Raw genomic sequence first — 16,612 nt, 5'->3', positions numbered from 1 at the left:
TACTTGTAGATTTACAAGAAGCTAAAACAAATGTACCTAGAAGTTTTGTGAACCCTTTGCTCAGTTCCACATATTGGGCAGAGTTTCACAACCAGGAAGCTGGCATTGGTATAGTCTGCAGGGTTTATTCCAGTTTCACCAGTCTGCACCTCGTTTGTATGTGTGTGTGTGTTTCCCTAAGCACTTCGGTCCCGTGTAGCTTCATGCAGTCACCACCACACTCCAACACAGATCTGATTCATCACACAGAGCTCCCCCCCATGACTCCCCTTTTTGGTCCCCCTGTTCCCTTCCACTGATCTGTTCTCTATCATCTCTAGAATGTTTGCATCTTCCTTCTCTGAAACTCTGTGCTCATTAATCCCCTCTCCCTGTAGCAGCTACCATTCTTTCTTGCTTTAGTAACCTCACACAAGATCAGTTTTGTAATTATTTGTCCTTTTGTGACAAGCTTATTCCACTTATCATAGTGTCCTTAAGGTTCACCTGTGTTGTGCATGTGTTGGAATTTCCCTTTCTCTTAAGATGGGATGTGTGTGCCACATTTTGTTTATTCATTCTTCCATTGATGGACACTTGGGTTGCTTCACCTTCAGTGGTTGCTGATGCTGTCACGAACACGGGTGTAAAATATTTGAGTTCCTGCTTTTGGTTCTTGGTATATATTCAGAAGTGGAATTGCCCAATCATGGTAATCCTAAGTTCAATCTTTTCAACTGTCAATACTATTTTTTACAGTGACTGTATCATTTTACATTCCTACCACCACTGCACAAAGGCTCTGGTCTCTCCACCTTCTTTGCAACACTTGTTTTCTGTGTAGTTTTTTGAGATTGAATTTTTCGCTTAGCACAAGTCTATCAATAGTTGTTCGTTTTTAACACTGAGTATTAGTAGTCCACAGTATAGTTGTATCACAGGTTCTGTTCACTTACTGTGGGACGTTTGGGCTACTGTGAATAAAGCCACTACAAACATTAGTGTATAGGATTTTATGTGAACATAGGTTTTTGTTTTTCTGGAATCAGTTGTTCAGAATTAGGAAACAGAGAAATTACTAGATATTCTGAATTGACCTATTTTTAAGCAACTTACAGTGGTGTCATAGTTAATGATAAGGCCACTGTCTAAATATTCTGATGGCTTAAGGAAATCTAAGCCAATATGGTCACTCAGCATTTTAAAACTGTGTTGTCCAAAACAGTGACCTCTAGTTACCTCTAGTGATTATTTAAAAATTAATTAAAATGAAATTAAGAATTCAGTTTTTTTTTTTTTTATTTGTGACATTTCAGGTGCCCAGTAAGTCACATGTAGCTAGTTGGTACTGTTTTAGCACAGATAAAGAACATTTTTCACCTCTGCAGAAAGTTCTTTTGAACAGTGCTGGTCTAGAGTATCTATCATTCTTTTTTTTTGCTGTGATAGCATTTCAAATCGTCTGATTCCCTTATCTTTCCTGCCTGTTCTTCCTGGGCCTTGGGAAAGTCCCTAGATGCCCCTGAATGCCTGAGGAGGCTGGCCTGGCTCTGATTCATCTTGGCGTGGTAGGTGCCTACACAGTACCTGGCACAGCAGGCTGACTGGGTGACTGTGGGGGTTTTATTTACTGCTTAGGTGAACTGGAGATTTCATTCTTGTCTAGATGAGGATGATGACGAGCCAGAAGAGGATGACCAGGAGATAAAAGAGAAGACTCTGCCCAGGTGGCAGATCTGGCTTGCTGCTGAGCGTTCCCGAGATCAAAGGCACTGGCGGCCCTGGCGCCCTGATAAGACCAAGAAACAAACTGAGGAAGACTGTGAGGATCCCGAGAGACAGGCACGTGCACTCCACCGAAGGCAGGAAATTGACCTTGGGATTTTTGTCCTCCTTTCATTCCCATTATGTCTCCTTATCTGAAAGAAGTTGCTGGGGGTGCCCTAGTGCTTGGCTGGCTCAGAAGACTCTGGCCTGTTTCTGTCTGTGTCTGGGGAAACAGCCCTCCTGTTCAGTATCAGATAGAATTTCCCTGCATCTGGTTATGGCACTTATTGGCACTTGACTAGGTAGATCCTGTTGAAGGTAGGCTCTCTTGGTCTCCCCTTTGGAGAGTGTCTTCCAGGTCATTTAGTTAACTTTTCATGTGGAACCCTGTGGCCTCAAGTTCTAAAATTTGGATCATTGTCCTAGATTATTTAATTGTGTCTGCTCCCCCACCCATTCTCTTGGATCCATGAAGATGTAGCAGCTGTATTCAACTCTAGAATGCATGAGGGGAGAATGGAGAGACCATACCAGAGCAGTAGGCGCACAGCTTGTCTTGTTGAGGAAGGCGCTGATGTTGGTTTGTCACTTTACTGTTGTTCCATGGTATGATCCGTGCTGCTCTGCATTTGTGGGTTAGCAGCTCTGCGGGTTTTAAATTAAAATGAGGGAGGAAGTGCTCTTTTTTGGTTTGTTTTAGGTGGACACAATATCTTTATTTTTATGTGGTGCTGAGGATCGAACCCAGTGCCTCGAGCATGCCAGGCCAGCGCACTACCACTTGAGCCACATTCCCAGCCCAGAAGTGCTCTTTTGATGCCTGGAATTGACCAGGTACCAGCTCTACTACTTGGTGGGTGTTACCTGAATAGATTTTTCTCTGTGACCTTGCAAGTGACATGCCTCAAAGGTGGGGAGTTCTGCCTCTTGTTCATTGCTGTGTCATCAGTGCCTAGAGCAAAGCTCATTCTGTGCTTAGGTGATGTTCTTGTATGTTGAAGGGTTGTTTGTTGATGCTGGAGCATGAAGGCCCCACAGTGCCAGCCACATCTGTGAACAGGGTGGCCAGACTGGAGTTAAGATGCAGAGAATTGGGGCTAGAAAAGCAGGTGTGGTCTGGGCAGGAGGGCCAGCTTCCAGGGAAACCTCAGCTCCCCGCCTGCTGTGGGAGGCGTGTTTGTGTGGGAGACCTCTTTCCTGACTGCAGCTGAGTGTTTAGGGGAGACTGGGGTCTCCTTTTGGTGTTCCAGGATCTTATATGGAGTTCACGACTAACCTTTGGGAAGTTGGTTCTCTACCAAGAATTCCACCTGTCTCATGGACCTGGAGCACACAACTGTTGTGAGTGACTTCTTGTCATTTAGCTTTTTCTCTAGTCCAGGCCTGGGGAACAAAATCTTTTTGATTAATTGATGGTTTGATTCATTGAGTCCCAAGTTTATTGTGTTTGCATTTTGATTTCCTCTGCCGAGAGCCACAGAGATGAATCAGACAAGCAGCAAGTACTTTGAGACAAAGGGCAGTGGGTGTCCTTGGCTTGGATGTTTTCAAACATTTACATGAAATCAGCTGTGAACACGTACAGTTGGTATTGGGCTCTTAAATGCTCTTGTCATTTTCTTCTTACCTGTGCCTGTTTATCTGCAGTTTTCATTTTCTGAAGAAAATTTGGACAAAAAAATTCTCAAATAGAATTTTTTTACCTTAAGATACAAAGGTTTGTTATAGTAACTGTAAAAGCAATTATGTGTGCTTTTTGAAGGGAACATGGTCAATCTCTACTATGAATCCAGCAGGATTCTTTGGAAGTGGTCGGCTTAAGCCTGTTTGTGCCTGTCTGCCTTCACAGTTCTCCCCAGAGGTGTGAAAGTGGTAGTAGTCTTGGGCTGCTAGTGGTTCTCCAGCTGTCTGGGAGGCCTTGGAGGCATCCAGCTTTTTTGTATTTTGCAGAAAACTTAGTTCAATATAAGATTTACTTTAATTTGAGTCATGTTGAATCATTAGTACCTCCATATAAAAAGAAATGTGAAAAAATGTGAAGATAGAAGTCTTGTGTGTTTGTTCATTTCATTAAATGGATCCCTTTATTTTGCCTTTGATACAGGTGTTGTTTGATGATATTGGACAATCTCTGATCAGACTTTCCAGCCAAGAGCTTCAGTTCCAGCTGATCGAGGCCTTTCTGCAGTTCTTGGGTGTGCCTTCTGGCTTTGTCCCTCCAGCCTCCTGCCTGTACCTGGCCATGGATGAGAGCAGCATCTTTGATAGTGAACTCTGTGATGAAAAGCCCTTGACTTTTTTCAACCTTTCATTTTCTGGCATTAGCTGTGTTGGCCGCATGGACCGGTTGGGCTCTCTCCGCTGGACCAGGGGTCACAATCGAGAGGGCGAGGAGTTCATTCGCAATGTCTTCCACCTTGTGATGCCTTTGTTTTCAGGCAAGCAAAAGTCTCAGCTCTGCTTCTCCTGGTTACGGTACGAGATTGCAAAGGTAACTCCAGCTGCCTCCTGCCCAGGTTTGGGGCTTTTTCATTTCACATCAGTGTTACAGATGGCATTGTAAGGCCCCAAGTGCTGCTCCAGGAACCATGCTGACTCCTGAAGGCACGTTGGGCATGGCTGCCCTTCAGAGGGGCTGCAGGGAAGAGGAAAGCAGGGGCCAGTCCAGGGCTCAGTGCTGGAGCTGTCACGAGGAGGTTCTTACCAGATGCCTGTGATGATGTGGGCAGTTGGTGTTAAGAACCAGAGTCAGCTTAAGCAGGGTTAAAGGATTTATGTGCTTATTAGAATAGATAAATAAGCTACTTATCCTCAGCGGTCTGCTCAAAAGTGAGTCTCAGCCTGCTGCTCTGCCCTCTGCTGGCCATAGTTAGTACTGACTCTTAACATTCAGAGTTTTGAAGCTAACTACAGCTTATGCATACCAAGTTGTGTTAAAATAGTGTTTTTGATAAAATGTGGTGGCCACATCTCTTTGAAGAAGAACATTTGAAGCGTATCAACTTTGTTTATAGAGATTTGAAATGGAAACCTGGATGTGTTAATGTTGGGCTCCTGAGGCCTTGGTAAAATCCTGGTTTCTTTTCTAGCTCAGAGAGCCTTGGTGTTTACCAAACACCCAGGAAAGGAAGTGTAGAGACCTTTGCTGTTGGTGTTTTCTAAAGTTGACAGTACAAAGAGATTGCTTGGAAATAACAGCGCACCCAGAGTCATTCTTTGATTATTTTTGTCTTGTAGGTCATTTGGTGTCTGCACACTAAAAACAAGAAGAGATTAAAGTCACAGGGGAAGAACTGCAAAAAACTAGCCAAGAATCTCCTCAAAGAGCCAGAAAACCGTAATAATTTTTGCCTCTGGAAGCAGTACGCACATCTGGAGTGGTTGCTTGGCAACATAGAGGATGCCCGAAAAGTTTTTGATACAGCCCTCAGTATGGTGGGCAGCAGCGAGCTGAAGGATCGTGAACTTTGTGAACTCAGTCTCCTCTATGCTGAGCTGGAGGTGGAGCTGTCACTGGACTCGGCAGGGGCCACCACGGCCCGAGCTGTTCACATACTAACCCGACTGACAGAGAGCAGTCCCTACGGGCCCTTCACTGGGCAGGTCTTACCCACTAATGTTTTGAAAGCTCGAAAGGCTTATGAGCATGCGCTACAAGACTGTGTGAGTAAGAGCTGTGTCTCTGATCCAACTCCTGCTGACTCCTTGAACTGCCTGAGTAGCTTGGTCAAATGCTTTATGCTGTTCCAGTATTTGACCGTAGGGATTGAAGCTGCCGTGCAGATATATGAACAGCTATTTGCCAAACTGAAGGGTTCTGTTTTCTCAGAAGGCTCTGGCATGGAGGAAGGTGCCAGCTCCCAGAATCTGACCAGTGTTCTTGAAGCCATCACGCTGATGCACACAAGTCTGCTGAGGTTCCACATGAAAGTTAATGTTTACCCTTTGACTCCGCTACGAGAGGCGCTCTCGGAGGCTTTGAGGCTGTATCCCGGCAACCAGGTTCTTTGGAGGTCATATGTTCAGATTCAAAATAAGTCTCACAGTGCTAGCAAGACCAGAAAATTCTTTGATACAATGACCAGGTCTGCCAAACCCATGGAGCCGTGGTTATTTGCAATTGAAGCTGAGAAAATGAGGAAAAGACTGGTAGAAACTGTTCAGAGGTAACTATAGGCCATCTTGTTTGTGTACTTCCCAAACCTCTCAGGGGTGCTTGCCATTTTCCTACACCTTTGCCAGATCTCAGGAGTGGATGGGGTGCAGGGTCTCGAGCACCTGCTGTGGACGCCCTGAGTGCTGTAGAGAACACACTGAAGATGAACAAGGGACTTAGAGCATAGCAGCATCTTTCTTGAGAGGCTTTGGTAGCTGTCCTCCTGGGCTGGGCCTCTTGGGGCATGTGTTGCTTTTGGTGTGTACCTGGCAGGCCATCAGAGTGTCTGAAAAGCTATGTGAAAGCACAGTGGTTGAGAGCCTGACTCTGGGGGGTCACTTCTCTGATTCCAGTGCCAGCTCTGTTGGTTAGCAGCTGGGTGACCTCAGGCAAGTTGCTTCACTCTCTAATAGGCTCCTCTCTGTCAAATGAGAATAGTTAAGGAACCCGCCCGCCTCCTATGGTGGCTCTGACTGGTCAGTGAGGTAAGTGCTTGGCCCAGAGACAATGCTGCTGTCACTGTTTCCTTAGGAAGCCCTGTCTGCTTCACATGCTGTCTTTTGACGCAGTGTATTATATCCAAAAGTAAATGATGGTCCTGTGAACATATTAGTTTAGGCATCATTGTTTCTTCTGGAATCTCTGCTGTGGTTTCACTGCAACCTTATAAATAAGGCAGAATCTCCATTGAGTAGTATTTCATTTTGCTTGATTTTTATTTTTTACATTGGGATCTTTCACTGCATGTAAATCTTACCTCATCTACTTTGTATGGAAAGGTCTTTCCTTCCTGGGGAGTAGAGTTTGTATTCTGATTTTAGGGTAGGGCAGCGTCTTTAGAAAAGAGAGAAGCAAAGAATTTGTGACTTCTGGACAGTCTTCGTGTGGGGCAGAAACCACAGAACCCTGACCACTGCCTTCCAGAAATCACGTTGTGGTGCCACCACACACTTGAAGGACAGCACTCCCCTGACACACTGTGACCTAGCTGTTGCTGACCTTTGTTGTCACTAGAGCATCCCTTCCTGCAGGTCACATAGCAGAGAGGACGTGTTTTGGTTACATGAGCCCTTGCCTTGCAGGGTGGGAGGTAGAGAGATCCACGCCACCATCCCAGAAACTGGCTTAACACATCGGATCAGAGCCCTGTTTGAGAACGCAGTGCGGAGTGACCACGGCAGCCAGTGCCCCTTACTGTGGAGGATGTATTTGAATTTTTTGGTAAGAAAATATTTCGACGTTTGTTTTTGTTTGAATAGAATTCTGCTTCTTCCTTTTTAAGTGCAAAAGTGCACATGGCTCAGAGCTGCTGCTGGGAGGGCCTCAAGCCTCCCTGGTGTGGGAACCCTGAGGGAACAGCATCAGGCCTCTCAGGACTTGTGAAGGGGCGGGGATTGCATATTTACTCAGATTATTTGGTAAAACAAAACCAGTAAGTAATGTAGCAGAACTTAATGTTGGTTTCTTTGAGTTGATTTCATTAAGTCAGCAACTTGAAAAATGGTCTAAGAGCTTTCCTTTGAAGGGAACCTAAATTCTTTATATTCTACTCATAAGAATTTCCTGATTCTGTTTTGTTATTAGAAATAAAATTCAGTCTAGAATGTGGTTTTTAAAGTAGACATTTTCAAGCAGATTGTGCTCACTTAAATGGTGAAGCACCATTTAATTTTGTCAACGTGAGGGTGCAGACGGGAAGGTGCTTCTCTGACTACACAGGCTTAACTCGCTTTGCTTTGGGTCTGGGGCCGGGCCCTGAGCTGGCCTCGTCTACTGTTTCCAGGTTGCTTGGTTCTTGAGGACATAGTCTTCTAGGCCTTCTGCTTGTTGCTTTAGTTCAAGGCCACTCACATCCAGCTGACCTCTGGTGAATGTTGTACCTTTTAGAAGCCAGAAGTGACCTTTATTCATAGGTTTTATGTATATCCCTGATTATTCCATCAGAACAAATTCTCAAAAATTTCATCAGAGAATTTGAGCATTTGACACAAGACAAAGCTGGGGTGTTTTAAAGAGATGACAGACAGGGTTAGGAGAGGTTTGGCTCTCTGATGGCAAAAGGTCTCCACTGGACACTCCAGAATTTATCTAGGTATACCTCCCTGATCTCTGAAAGGGGCCATGTGCTGAAGACCTGAGGGATGAGGAGGATACATCATCTCACGACAGCTATTCATTGGCATATACAGGAAAAATGGGTTAATCCTAAGGGGGTAGAAGTTGCATCAGAAAGTTTGTACATTTCCTTTGTTTTTGTTCTTTAGATCCAGAAACTCAAGAGTTTGTGGTTTGTGTGAAATGGAAGCTTAAGGGGTCCTGTGCTATGTGCTTTCGTGGCTGCAAGGGTGTTTCTTGTTTGCCAGAGATGACTAGGTGCAGAAGAATCTGGAGGACTGGAGGACTGGGCTTTTGCCAGAACCCTGCTCCAATTTTTCCAACATTAATACTCTTGTCACTCTTCTGAAACAATGGGAAATCTGTAGGTTTAAGTGGGGTTAGCTTCCAAATTTGCCAGTGTAATTTCTCCGGTCTTTTATAGGTAAAGGTAGGGTAAGAGCAAATTTATAGTATTTTTATTGAGTCTCTGCTGTGAGCTAGGTTCAATTGGGTTGTAGACTAAAAAATACCATTGACTTGGCAAAAAGATCTAGACTCTTACGGAATTTGTTTGCAAAAGTGGTGTTGGAGTTAAGGATTAATTAGAGCAGTGACTTTGCTTCACTCAGTTCCTGAATTGTCTGGGTGGGCACCTAGCACTTTATCAATTAAACACATGAAGAAACCAGATTAGAGCCCAAATGTAGCTGCAAGTGCCACAAGAAGAGCCGTGGGCCCTGTGAAGGTTGAGACCTGGGGCTGGGCTGCTGGGTTGCCTCTGCTAGAGCCTTCCCTGGACCTATGTACAGACTGACTTGCTTGCTTCTTTCACTGCAAAAATTGATTGAGGGATTGAAAACTTACTTTTGGCTGTGGAGAATATGCAAGGAAAAGGAAGTGGACTAATAGCAGTTCAAACTCTCCACTCAGATTGGGACTTAGCCAGTTTAAAGCCTCAGTTTTAGGATCTTCCAGTGCATTGTTCTGCATAGATACTAACATTTCAACCAGACTTTTTTGTTGTTGTTTTGGCTAAAGTTGCAGTTACTTTGAAGATTTTTTTGGTCATGTTCCTACACAATAAGGAAGGAAATGTAAGTGTTGATAAGCTAATCAGCTGATTCCATGGGGCTGATGAAAGAAGTCTTGCTACATGAAAAAGAAACAGTGGCATTTCTAAATGGTTAATCACTAGATTTCTTTTGCCCTCAGTACAGTTCCTTGTGCCATCCTGTTGATAGTGGGCAGAGTTCAGGCCATATTGAGAGGCCACCATTGAGGAGGGCTGGTGGGAGGGAAGAGATTTTTTTCAGCTGCCCTCCTGGGGTGAATGAGTAAACTTCTCATAGTGCCAGCAACTCATAAGGGGAGTATTATAGAGAGATGACATTTTATTGGAGGAAAGTGGATATCAGTTTTGTCAAATTGCTTGAAAAAATTCTGTGAGCTAACAGTTGCTCAGTTAAGTTTATAATGAGATGAGAAAAGAGAATCAAGTTTTGCAAAAGTGTGAAGACTTCCACCTTCTCATTTTCTTAGAGGTGTTGCTTCCCCCGTCGAGGTGGAGCGTATCAGAGAGGAAGGCACAGAATGCCAGACTAAGCACCAAACAACTTTGCAAGATGGGCGAGTGCAGACCACTTGGTAGGTGTGCCGAGGCAGCCTGGTGGTGGCTGCCACTCCACATGGCCACTGGTGTTCTTCCCGCCTAGGGAGAGGAGAACCATGGTGCCCCACTCACGGCTGACACGGGAGCTACTCCAGGGAGGCTGGCCTGCATGTTCCTTACATGTGCGCGACTCGGCTCCGTGGGCTGAGGGTGAAGGAAGGGGGCGCCTCTGTGTGAGCTCTGTCCTGCCCCTCTGAAGACTCATTGGCAGGATCAGGATGTGCACACAGATGGTAAAGTGTGACCATTTGCCCTCTGCATAGGATGCCAGTCGCTGAAACAAATTTTCAAAAGAGTTATTCACAAGGCAGCTGAGTGTGGAGTGGGAGGCCACACATCTCCCTGCCTGAGGGTAGGTGTGTTGGATATTTATGGGATAAAGAAGCAGGGTGATCTGTGGTGTGGGGAGAATGATTGGAGGTGAAGTAACCTATGTTTCATGCACGTGTAATGAAACTTCATGGCTCTTTATGAGACACATGTACAGAAAACAGAGGTGCGCCATCTGAAGGTGGAGATTTTGGCCCTCTGACGGCAAAAGGTCTCCACTGGACACCTGCGCAGGCCCAAATGAAGAGTTGGTGGTGTCAACAAATATAGCCAAGTCCCTGAAAAGTAACCTAGGCAGCTGTTACCATCATGACCCACGCGTCAGAGATGTCATCTATAGCTCGGCTTGTGAGAGACTAAGAATATATAGCTCAGCTCCGTGACCCCCAGAATTAGTGATTTGTAAAGCCAGTAAAAATCAGGTAACTAAAGTGGGGAAAGGGGCTTCAGAGAGAAGTACAAAGCGTGGGTTCACATATACGAGGCCAGGCCAGCCACGTTTGTTAATTATCAGAGTTAGGATTCCAGTCTTCATGGAGTCTTGGAGTCTGAGGTGAGGGTTACCTTCCTAACAGTGGCTCTCAGTTTCTTGGGAGATGCTTCTGACTGGCAAAAGGTAGATATTTATAACTGGGATCCTCTCTTTTAGTAAATGCCCGGCAGATGGTTGGCCCCGGTGAGCAAGAGCACAGTTTTAATAGCAGCTCTCTTCCTTCATCAGCTCTGTCTTCTTTGGTTCCATGCAAAGACTCAGTTGGTGCCCTCAGGTGTTCCTGGCTTGCCTGAGGACACACATTCACCCAGTCATAATACCGTGGGGGTGACAGGAGTGTCACAGAAACTCCAGAAAAGAGTGTATCACCCCCCAGTTATGTTTCATTCCTAAAGGAATCTTTTTTTTTTTTTTTTTAAAGTGAAACTATTTTATTTTTTTAGTTCTCGGCAGACACAACATCTTTGTTTGTATGTGGTGCTGAGGATCGAACCCGGGCCGCACGCATGCCAGGCGAGCGCGCTACCGCTTGAGCCACATCCCCAGCCCCCTAAAGGAATCTTACAAGGAGTCTTGGTTGTTAGGATGACATTTAGATGGTGATAGAGGGACCAGGAGAGCTGGTAGTGTCCATGGACTCTTCTCTCACTTGAGGCTGTGCTCTACCCACAGGTGAAGGCATGTCCAAGGCCATGTCTTAGAATACAAAATCATGGGTAGAAAATGCACGGTCACCACTGAGTTCTCACCTGGCATCAAGCTCTTCCACCCCTGATGTAGAAAAGCACAGTGTTTTCCTGTGGCCTGTTGATGAAGGAAACGCCACTGAAAAGAGTGTAGTGATTTATTAGGTTCCAGGATTCTGCACTTGGTAGAAGACATAGTAATATAGTTTTTCTTCATTCTTTCAAAAAGGAAGAAAAGGTTCAGTTTAGTCAGGAGTTAGGAGAGGACATTGACGCATACTGACGTGGGAATGAACACACCGGCTGCTTAGTTGTGAATTGAGTGGCCCAGCCTCAGAACTGGAGGCATTTAGTAGAAAGGACACATGGGAGTCTCCTGAGCCTTGTGGCTGGCTCTTGGAGAGGCTGAGCCTTGCCCAAAGCAGGGTTCTCATAGATGTTGTTACAGTCCAAGCTGTAGTCTCTTGTGACCGTGGGAATGAACCTTCAAGATTGAAAAGTGGAGTTCCCAAGCAGCAGTTTGGAGCTCTGGTTGCTGCAGTCCAGGTTTCCAGGAGCCCAGTCATTAGCTCTTCCTTCTCTGCTGGCTGCAGCATGCTGGCTATGTGGCTAGGGAGAGCCAGTGTCCACTAGAACACGATCCTGAGGGAGCAGGCTGGGTGGACAAGCACAGACAGACTTGAGCTCCCTGGGCTCTGTTCACGCCAGCCAGCAGGTACTGTCCTGGGTAGCTGGCTTCCCAGGAAGGTCAGGAGAGGTCCCCAGCAATGGCTCCTTCCACACTGGGCTGGGAACACAGTGGTGTCTGACTTGAGATGAAGGGTTTAGATCTAGAGAGAAAGCCGGCTGAGAACCTGCACACACTCAGACTGAAATTTCTGATGGAAAAATTTAATAAGGTAAAATCTGGCAAATGGGGTAAGCTATTGGAGAAATGAGATAGTCCTGACTATTTCATTTCTCTAAACGACAGCTTTCATCCAGTGGCACATACTAAGCAAAGGTTTTTTTTCATTTGCACAACTTATCAAGCTCACCAGCTTCATCTTGCGGACGCAGAATGAGGCAGGTGGTTCCCAGTACAGGAGGAGGAACAGGATTGCTAATAAAAGTGCTCAGCATCAACATGGAGCCATTTGAAAAGGGAAATGTCCACCACATAGCAGGGGCCTAGAGAGCATTTTCTGGTATATGGGCGCATTCCCATCAGCCACCGTGATGGTGCCAGGCCATCCACAGAGCCTGCCTACGCAGCTAGGGCCGTATGCCATGTGAGGGCTGGTTTTTTTTTTTTTTTTCCTTTTTTATTAAAGCCTGAGCTCTGCTTCAGTTGATCTTTTTTGTATTTTCGCCCTCCCCTCAGGCTTCCTTAGGAAACAAAGACAGAAGCAAAGGTGTGTTCTACAAAGCACTTCAGAATTGTCCCTGGGCAAAGGTAGGTTTTACACACCATGGTATCTTAAGATTCCTCAGGACCTTTCTTTCTCCTAGGCCTCTGCCCAGCCAGTATCGTCTGGACATCTGGGGCTATCAGTACCCCTTCCCGGGGAACATTCAGGGCCTTATCCTAGTGATCTGTTCCCTGTGGAGTCAGAGCCCAGTGGTCCGTTTCCTTGCCCTGCATTGAAATGTGGCTCTTAACACTTGCTCAGAATTCAGCTTAGATGCCCAAAGTGTTGGGATCCATGTCCCATCCAGGCCAGGAGACATTCGGAGTCGAGTAGATAGTGATTCAGGGTCTCCAGCACCTCTGGCCCCACTGTAAGCGAGGCCTCACTTGGTGTTCACTGGCTTTCACTGCTGTCGAGTCCACTGTCCTTCCTGACCAGTGCTGCCTGAGCTAAGAAAGCCCAAGAGAAAGGGATAGTGGACTGTGGAGGGCCAAGGTGGGGGGCACGCTTGCTGGAACCCCTCCACTCTCACCAGAGGTCTTTCTCTGGCACTAGGTGTTGTACATGGACGCCGTGGAGCACTTCCCTGACGAGCTGCAGGAGGTCCTGGATCTGATGACTGAGAAGGAGCTGCGCGTGCGGCTGCCCCTGGAGGAGCTGGAGCTCCTGCTGGAGGACTAGGGTGCAGGCAGGGGAGCTGGGGAGCGCATGCGAGGAGCCTCTGTGTTGGAAGTGCTCTTCTTTGGTCCTTTGTGTCGGGGTTGTCAGGCTTTCCCATCTTACAAAGGTTTTGGATGTGTAAACGACACAAAGCCATTGCTTTACATATTATATATGTGAATGTGTGCACCTGTGTACAGAGGCGAAAGATCACCAGTGATGACCAGTGTGGTTGAGCTGTGTGTGGATTCCTGTTCCTTCTGCTCTTGCTTTGCCCAGCCAGCACTGGCCCCACCCTGGTACACACAGCCCCTGGTGGCATCATTGAGGGTCCTTCCAGATCCCTCTGTGTTAGGACTTTAAAGTCTGGCCCCTTAACATTAGGACGTCTTTCTGAAGCGGGGTGGCAGGAGAGCAGATTTTGTCCTTATCCTCAGCCCAGCATAGTGGAGGGTCGTTTAACCCTTGGTGTTCCTTCCTGGGTCAGGTGTGGGGCAGGTGTCTGCTTATTTCCTGAGCCCCACCGGGTGGCCCCTGCCTCTGCACAGCAGCATCCCCTGGGATCTTGGGAGCAGTGCAGACTCCCAGGCCCGCCCCAGCCCTGCAAGTCAGAGTCTGCCCTCCATCAGTGACGAGTGGAAAGCCCTGCCAGCCCTCCACAGAAAGCCTGCTGATGACACCATCCCAGATAGGGCGGACTGCAGCCAGCACCTTCCCCACCCAGCCCGACTCTGCAGGGAGCACTGAGGTCCGCTTGGCCTCCGTGTGGCAGCTGGCCCTGTTTTTGATTGCTGAGGGCTGTGAATAGAATGAGAGAGAAATATCCACATTCGGGCTTCTTTCTGCTCTGAAGAGATTGGCAGCGCAGTCCTTTTCACCATGAATGTGGCGGGAGGGATGTCTCGTCTGTCTTGCCCACAGACCTGCTTCAAAGCAGATAGCTCCTTTCTGGACTCTTTTTTTTTTTTAATCCTCATCTGTATAATTGCTGAAGATTTTGCATTTCTTTGCCCCCCCCACCCCCCCATACAGAAACGCCTGTGTTGTGGGATGTAAATTTGGCCCAAAGCTGATGGACAGGTTGGGAAATAGAAGGGGAGTCAGTGTGCTAGCGTGCTTTCCAAGGGCAGTGTCTCAGGATACCCCGTCACTACCGCCTCCTGCCCCTCCCTGCATGCGATTCTTCAGCAAAGAGGCACCTAATGGTGCTCCCTCTGGTGTCTTTTCACAGAAACAGGCAGAGCTTAGGGAGTTGAGAGCTCAGCCCTGAACTGGACCCGCTGAGAGCCACTGGAGCGCAGGGCTGAAATGAGGAGCCTCCCGCTCCCAGTTCTTGGCAGCTTACGAAGGAAAGTCTTTGCCACTCTCACCTTCTTGTTGGGTGGCTAACTTGCACACCCTGTTGGGGGCATCCAGTTGAAGCCCAGGACCAAGCCACATCCCTCACAACAGTGACTCATGTTTTGATCCTATCTGACTCCCGCACCTGTTCTCATTTGATTAGAACTTTACAAACTGGCCTATGGGTAACTGGTCCCCTCATACCCTAGTGGGATCCTTGTACCTTGGGAGCCTGGAATGAATTGTGCAAATGGGCAGTGAATCCCTGAAATGTGATAAAGGAGCTTCTCACATTGAGTTTTGGCACATTACCCTCTGCATGAGAAGATGCTTTAACACACACGCACACACACTCACACACATGAATTCTCTGTGGGTAGCAGTGTTTTTTAAAGTTTTTTGTACTTGAGACAAAATGGGTACTTTATCACTGAGCTATACTCCCAGCCCCTTTATTGAAGTTTTTGGTACTGAGGATTGAACCCAGGGGCACTTAACCACTGAACCACATCCACAGCCCTTTTAAAAAAATAATTTAGTAGAGAGTATCTCACTTAGGGCCTTGCTAAATTGGTGAGCTTGCCTTTGAACTCATGATCCTCCTGCCTCAGCCTCCCTAACTGCTGGGATTTCAGGTGTGCACCACCGTACCCAGCCCCTTTGATTTTTTGAGACAGGTCTCACTGAGTAGCTGAGGCTGACTTCAGACTTGCAATCCTCCTGCCTCAGCCTCATTGGGATCACAGGTATACATAACCATGCCTGGCTGGCTGTGGGTAGATGTTTTATAGAAAAATGGGTAGTGATATAATTGTGATTTTTTTAAGAGACTTTTGAGATTGCTCAACATAAAAGCATGAAAGATGATTAGGTTGTTCCCCAAACTAACAAACTGATAGGAAAAGAAAGGGTTTGAATTTCTCCAAGTCTGTCAGGCAGTTGCTCTTATATTTATCAGGAGTGCTAATTAATTCCTCAAGGAGTTCTTATCACTTCAGACCCTAGGGCTCAGCCCTGTCTTGGGTCTGGATTGACAGTGGAGCGGAGCATACCATACTTCTGGCTTGTGGATTGCTGGACTTGCAGGGATCAGGAAGAGCCAGGAGGTGCCCTCTGTGCTATGTCCAGGTAAGAGAAGCCTCTCTGTTAGCTGCTGCTCATAATACACACACATTCCTTCGTTATTTTGCATTTAAAAAGTGAAGACAGGGTAGTTCCTCTGCTTGCTATAAGGGAGTGATAGGAGAGTTCACCCTAAAATACTTCTTCTGAGGAAGGGCTTTAAGGGACTAGTGACTTCCACAGTCAGCAGAGCTGACTGCCCTGCTCACCAGGTGAGAAACCAGAGAAGAAACTCATCTGAAGAAATTATTAGTCACTTCGTTCCTGTGGCTTGCACTGTGGACCATCGGTGGAAATGGTAATTTTAGCATTGGTTTGGTCAGCAAACTAAGTGGAGAGGCAGCTGGATTGGGGTGGAGGTGGGGTACAGTTCAGGCTGTGACCGCACTGTGCCTCAGCTCCCTCTACTCAGACACCGTAGGCACTGGCATTTGCTTTGGCTACTTTTCTTTGAGAGAAGGGAGACATCTCTGTGGATAGAGGAATTGGAGGTCACCGAGGAGGAGAAGGAAATACTGATGTGCATGTGTTTTATTCTTTTAAAGTCTGAAACTTAAAAAATATTTTACAGAGGAGTGAGTGTAGTCATTCCTTAGTATCCATGGAGGATTGGCTCCAGGACCCCCTGAGGATTCTGAAATCCAGAATGTACTTAAATCCTTTATGTAGAAGGGTATAACTTTGCATATGACCTATGCATATCTTCCCATATACTTTAAATCAACTCTAAACGACTTGTAACACCCAATGTAATCCAAATGTTACGTACACAGTTGTTTAACTGTATTGTTTGGGAGTAATGACTAGAAAAAGGTCTATACAGGTTCAGTACACAATTTTTCCTGAATATTTTTGATCCGGGATTGACTCCATGGATATGGAACCCTTGGATGTGGAGGGCTGACTGTACACGGAACTTTT

General features: G+C 46.5%; 1 protein-coding gene across 7 annotated transcripts in view; it reads left to right on the top strand.

Annotated features, from left to right (window-relative positions):
- The window catches only part of NRDE2 (NRDE-2, necessary for RNA interference, domain containing), a 50,659-nt gene that overhangs the window by 31,493 nt on the left and 2,554 nt on the right, over window positions 1-16,612 (top strand). For 2 of the 7 annotated variants that reach the window (XR_014021641.1, XR_014021642.1), the window contains exons 9-14: window positions 1,646-1,821; window positions 3,851-4,237; window positions 4,984-5,912; window positions 6,985-7,123; window positions 12,541-12,612; window positions 13,124-15,697. Coding sequence is in view for 2 of the 7 variants with exons in the window: in XM_081291616.1 (XP_081147742.1) it covers window positions 1,646-1,821; window positions 3,851-4,237; window positions 4,984-5,912; window positions 6,985-7,123; window positions 12,541-12,612; window positions 13,124-13,249 (1,829 nt within the window). In the remaining 5 variants the exon portion in view is untranslated. Of the gene's footprint in view, window positions 1-1,645; window positions 1,822-3,850; window positions 4,238-4,983; window positions 5,913-6,984; window positions 7,124-9,538; window positions 9,644-12,540; window positions 12,613-13,123; window positions 16,592-16,612 lie in introns of those variants that run through there. The other 5 variants (XM_081291616.1, XM_081291617.1, XR_014021643.1 and 2 more) reach the window with 4 other exon arrangements.

The sequence above is a fragment of the Spermophilus citellus genome (assembly GCF_964194105.1).
Source record: "Spermophilus citellus genome assembly, chromosome: 4".
Taxonomy (NCBI): domain Eukaryota; kingdom Metazoa; phylum Chordata; class Mammalia; order Rodentia; family Sciuridae; genus Spermophilus; species Spermophilus citellus.
Note: the sequence above shows the minus strand (reverse complement) of the source record. Positions and strands in the feature narration are given on the sequence as shown.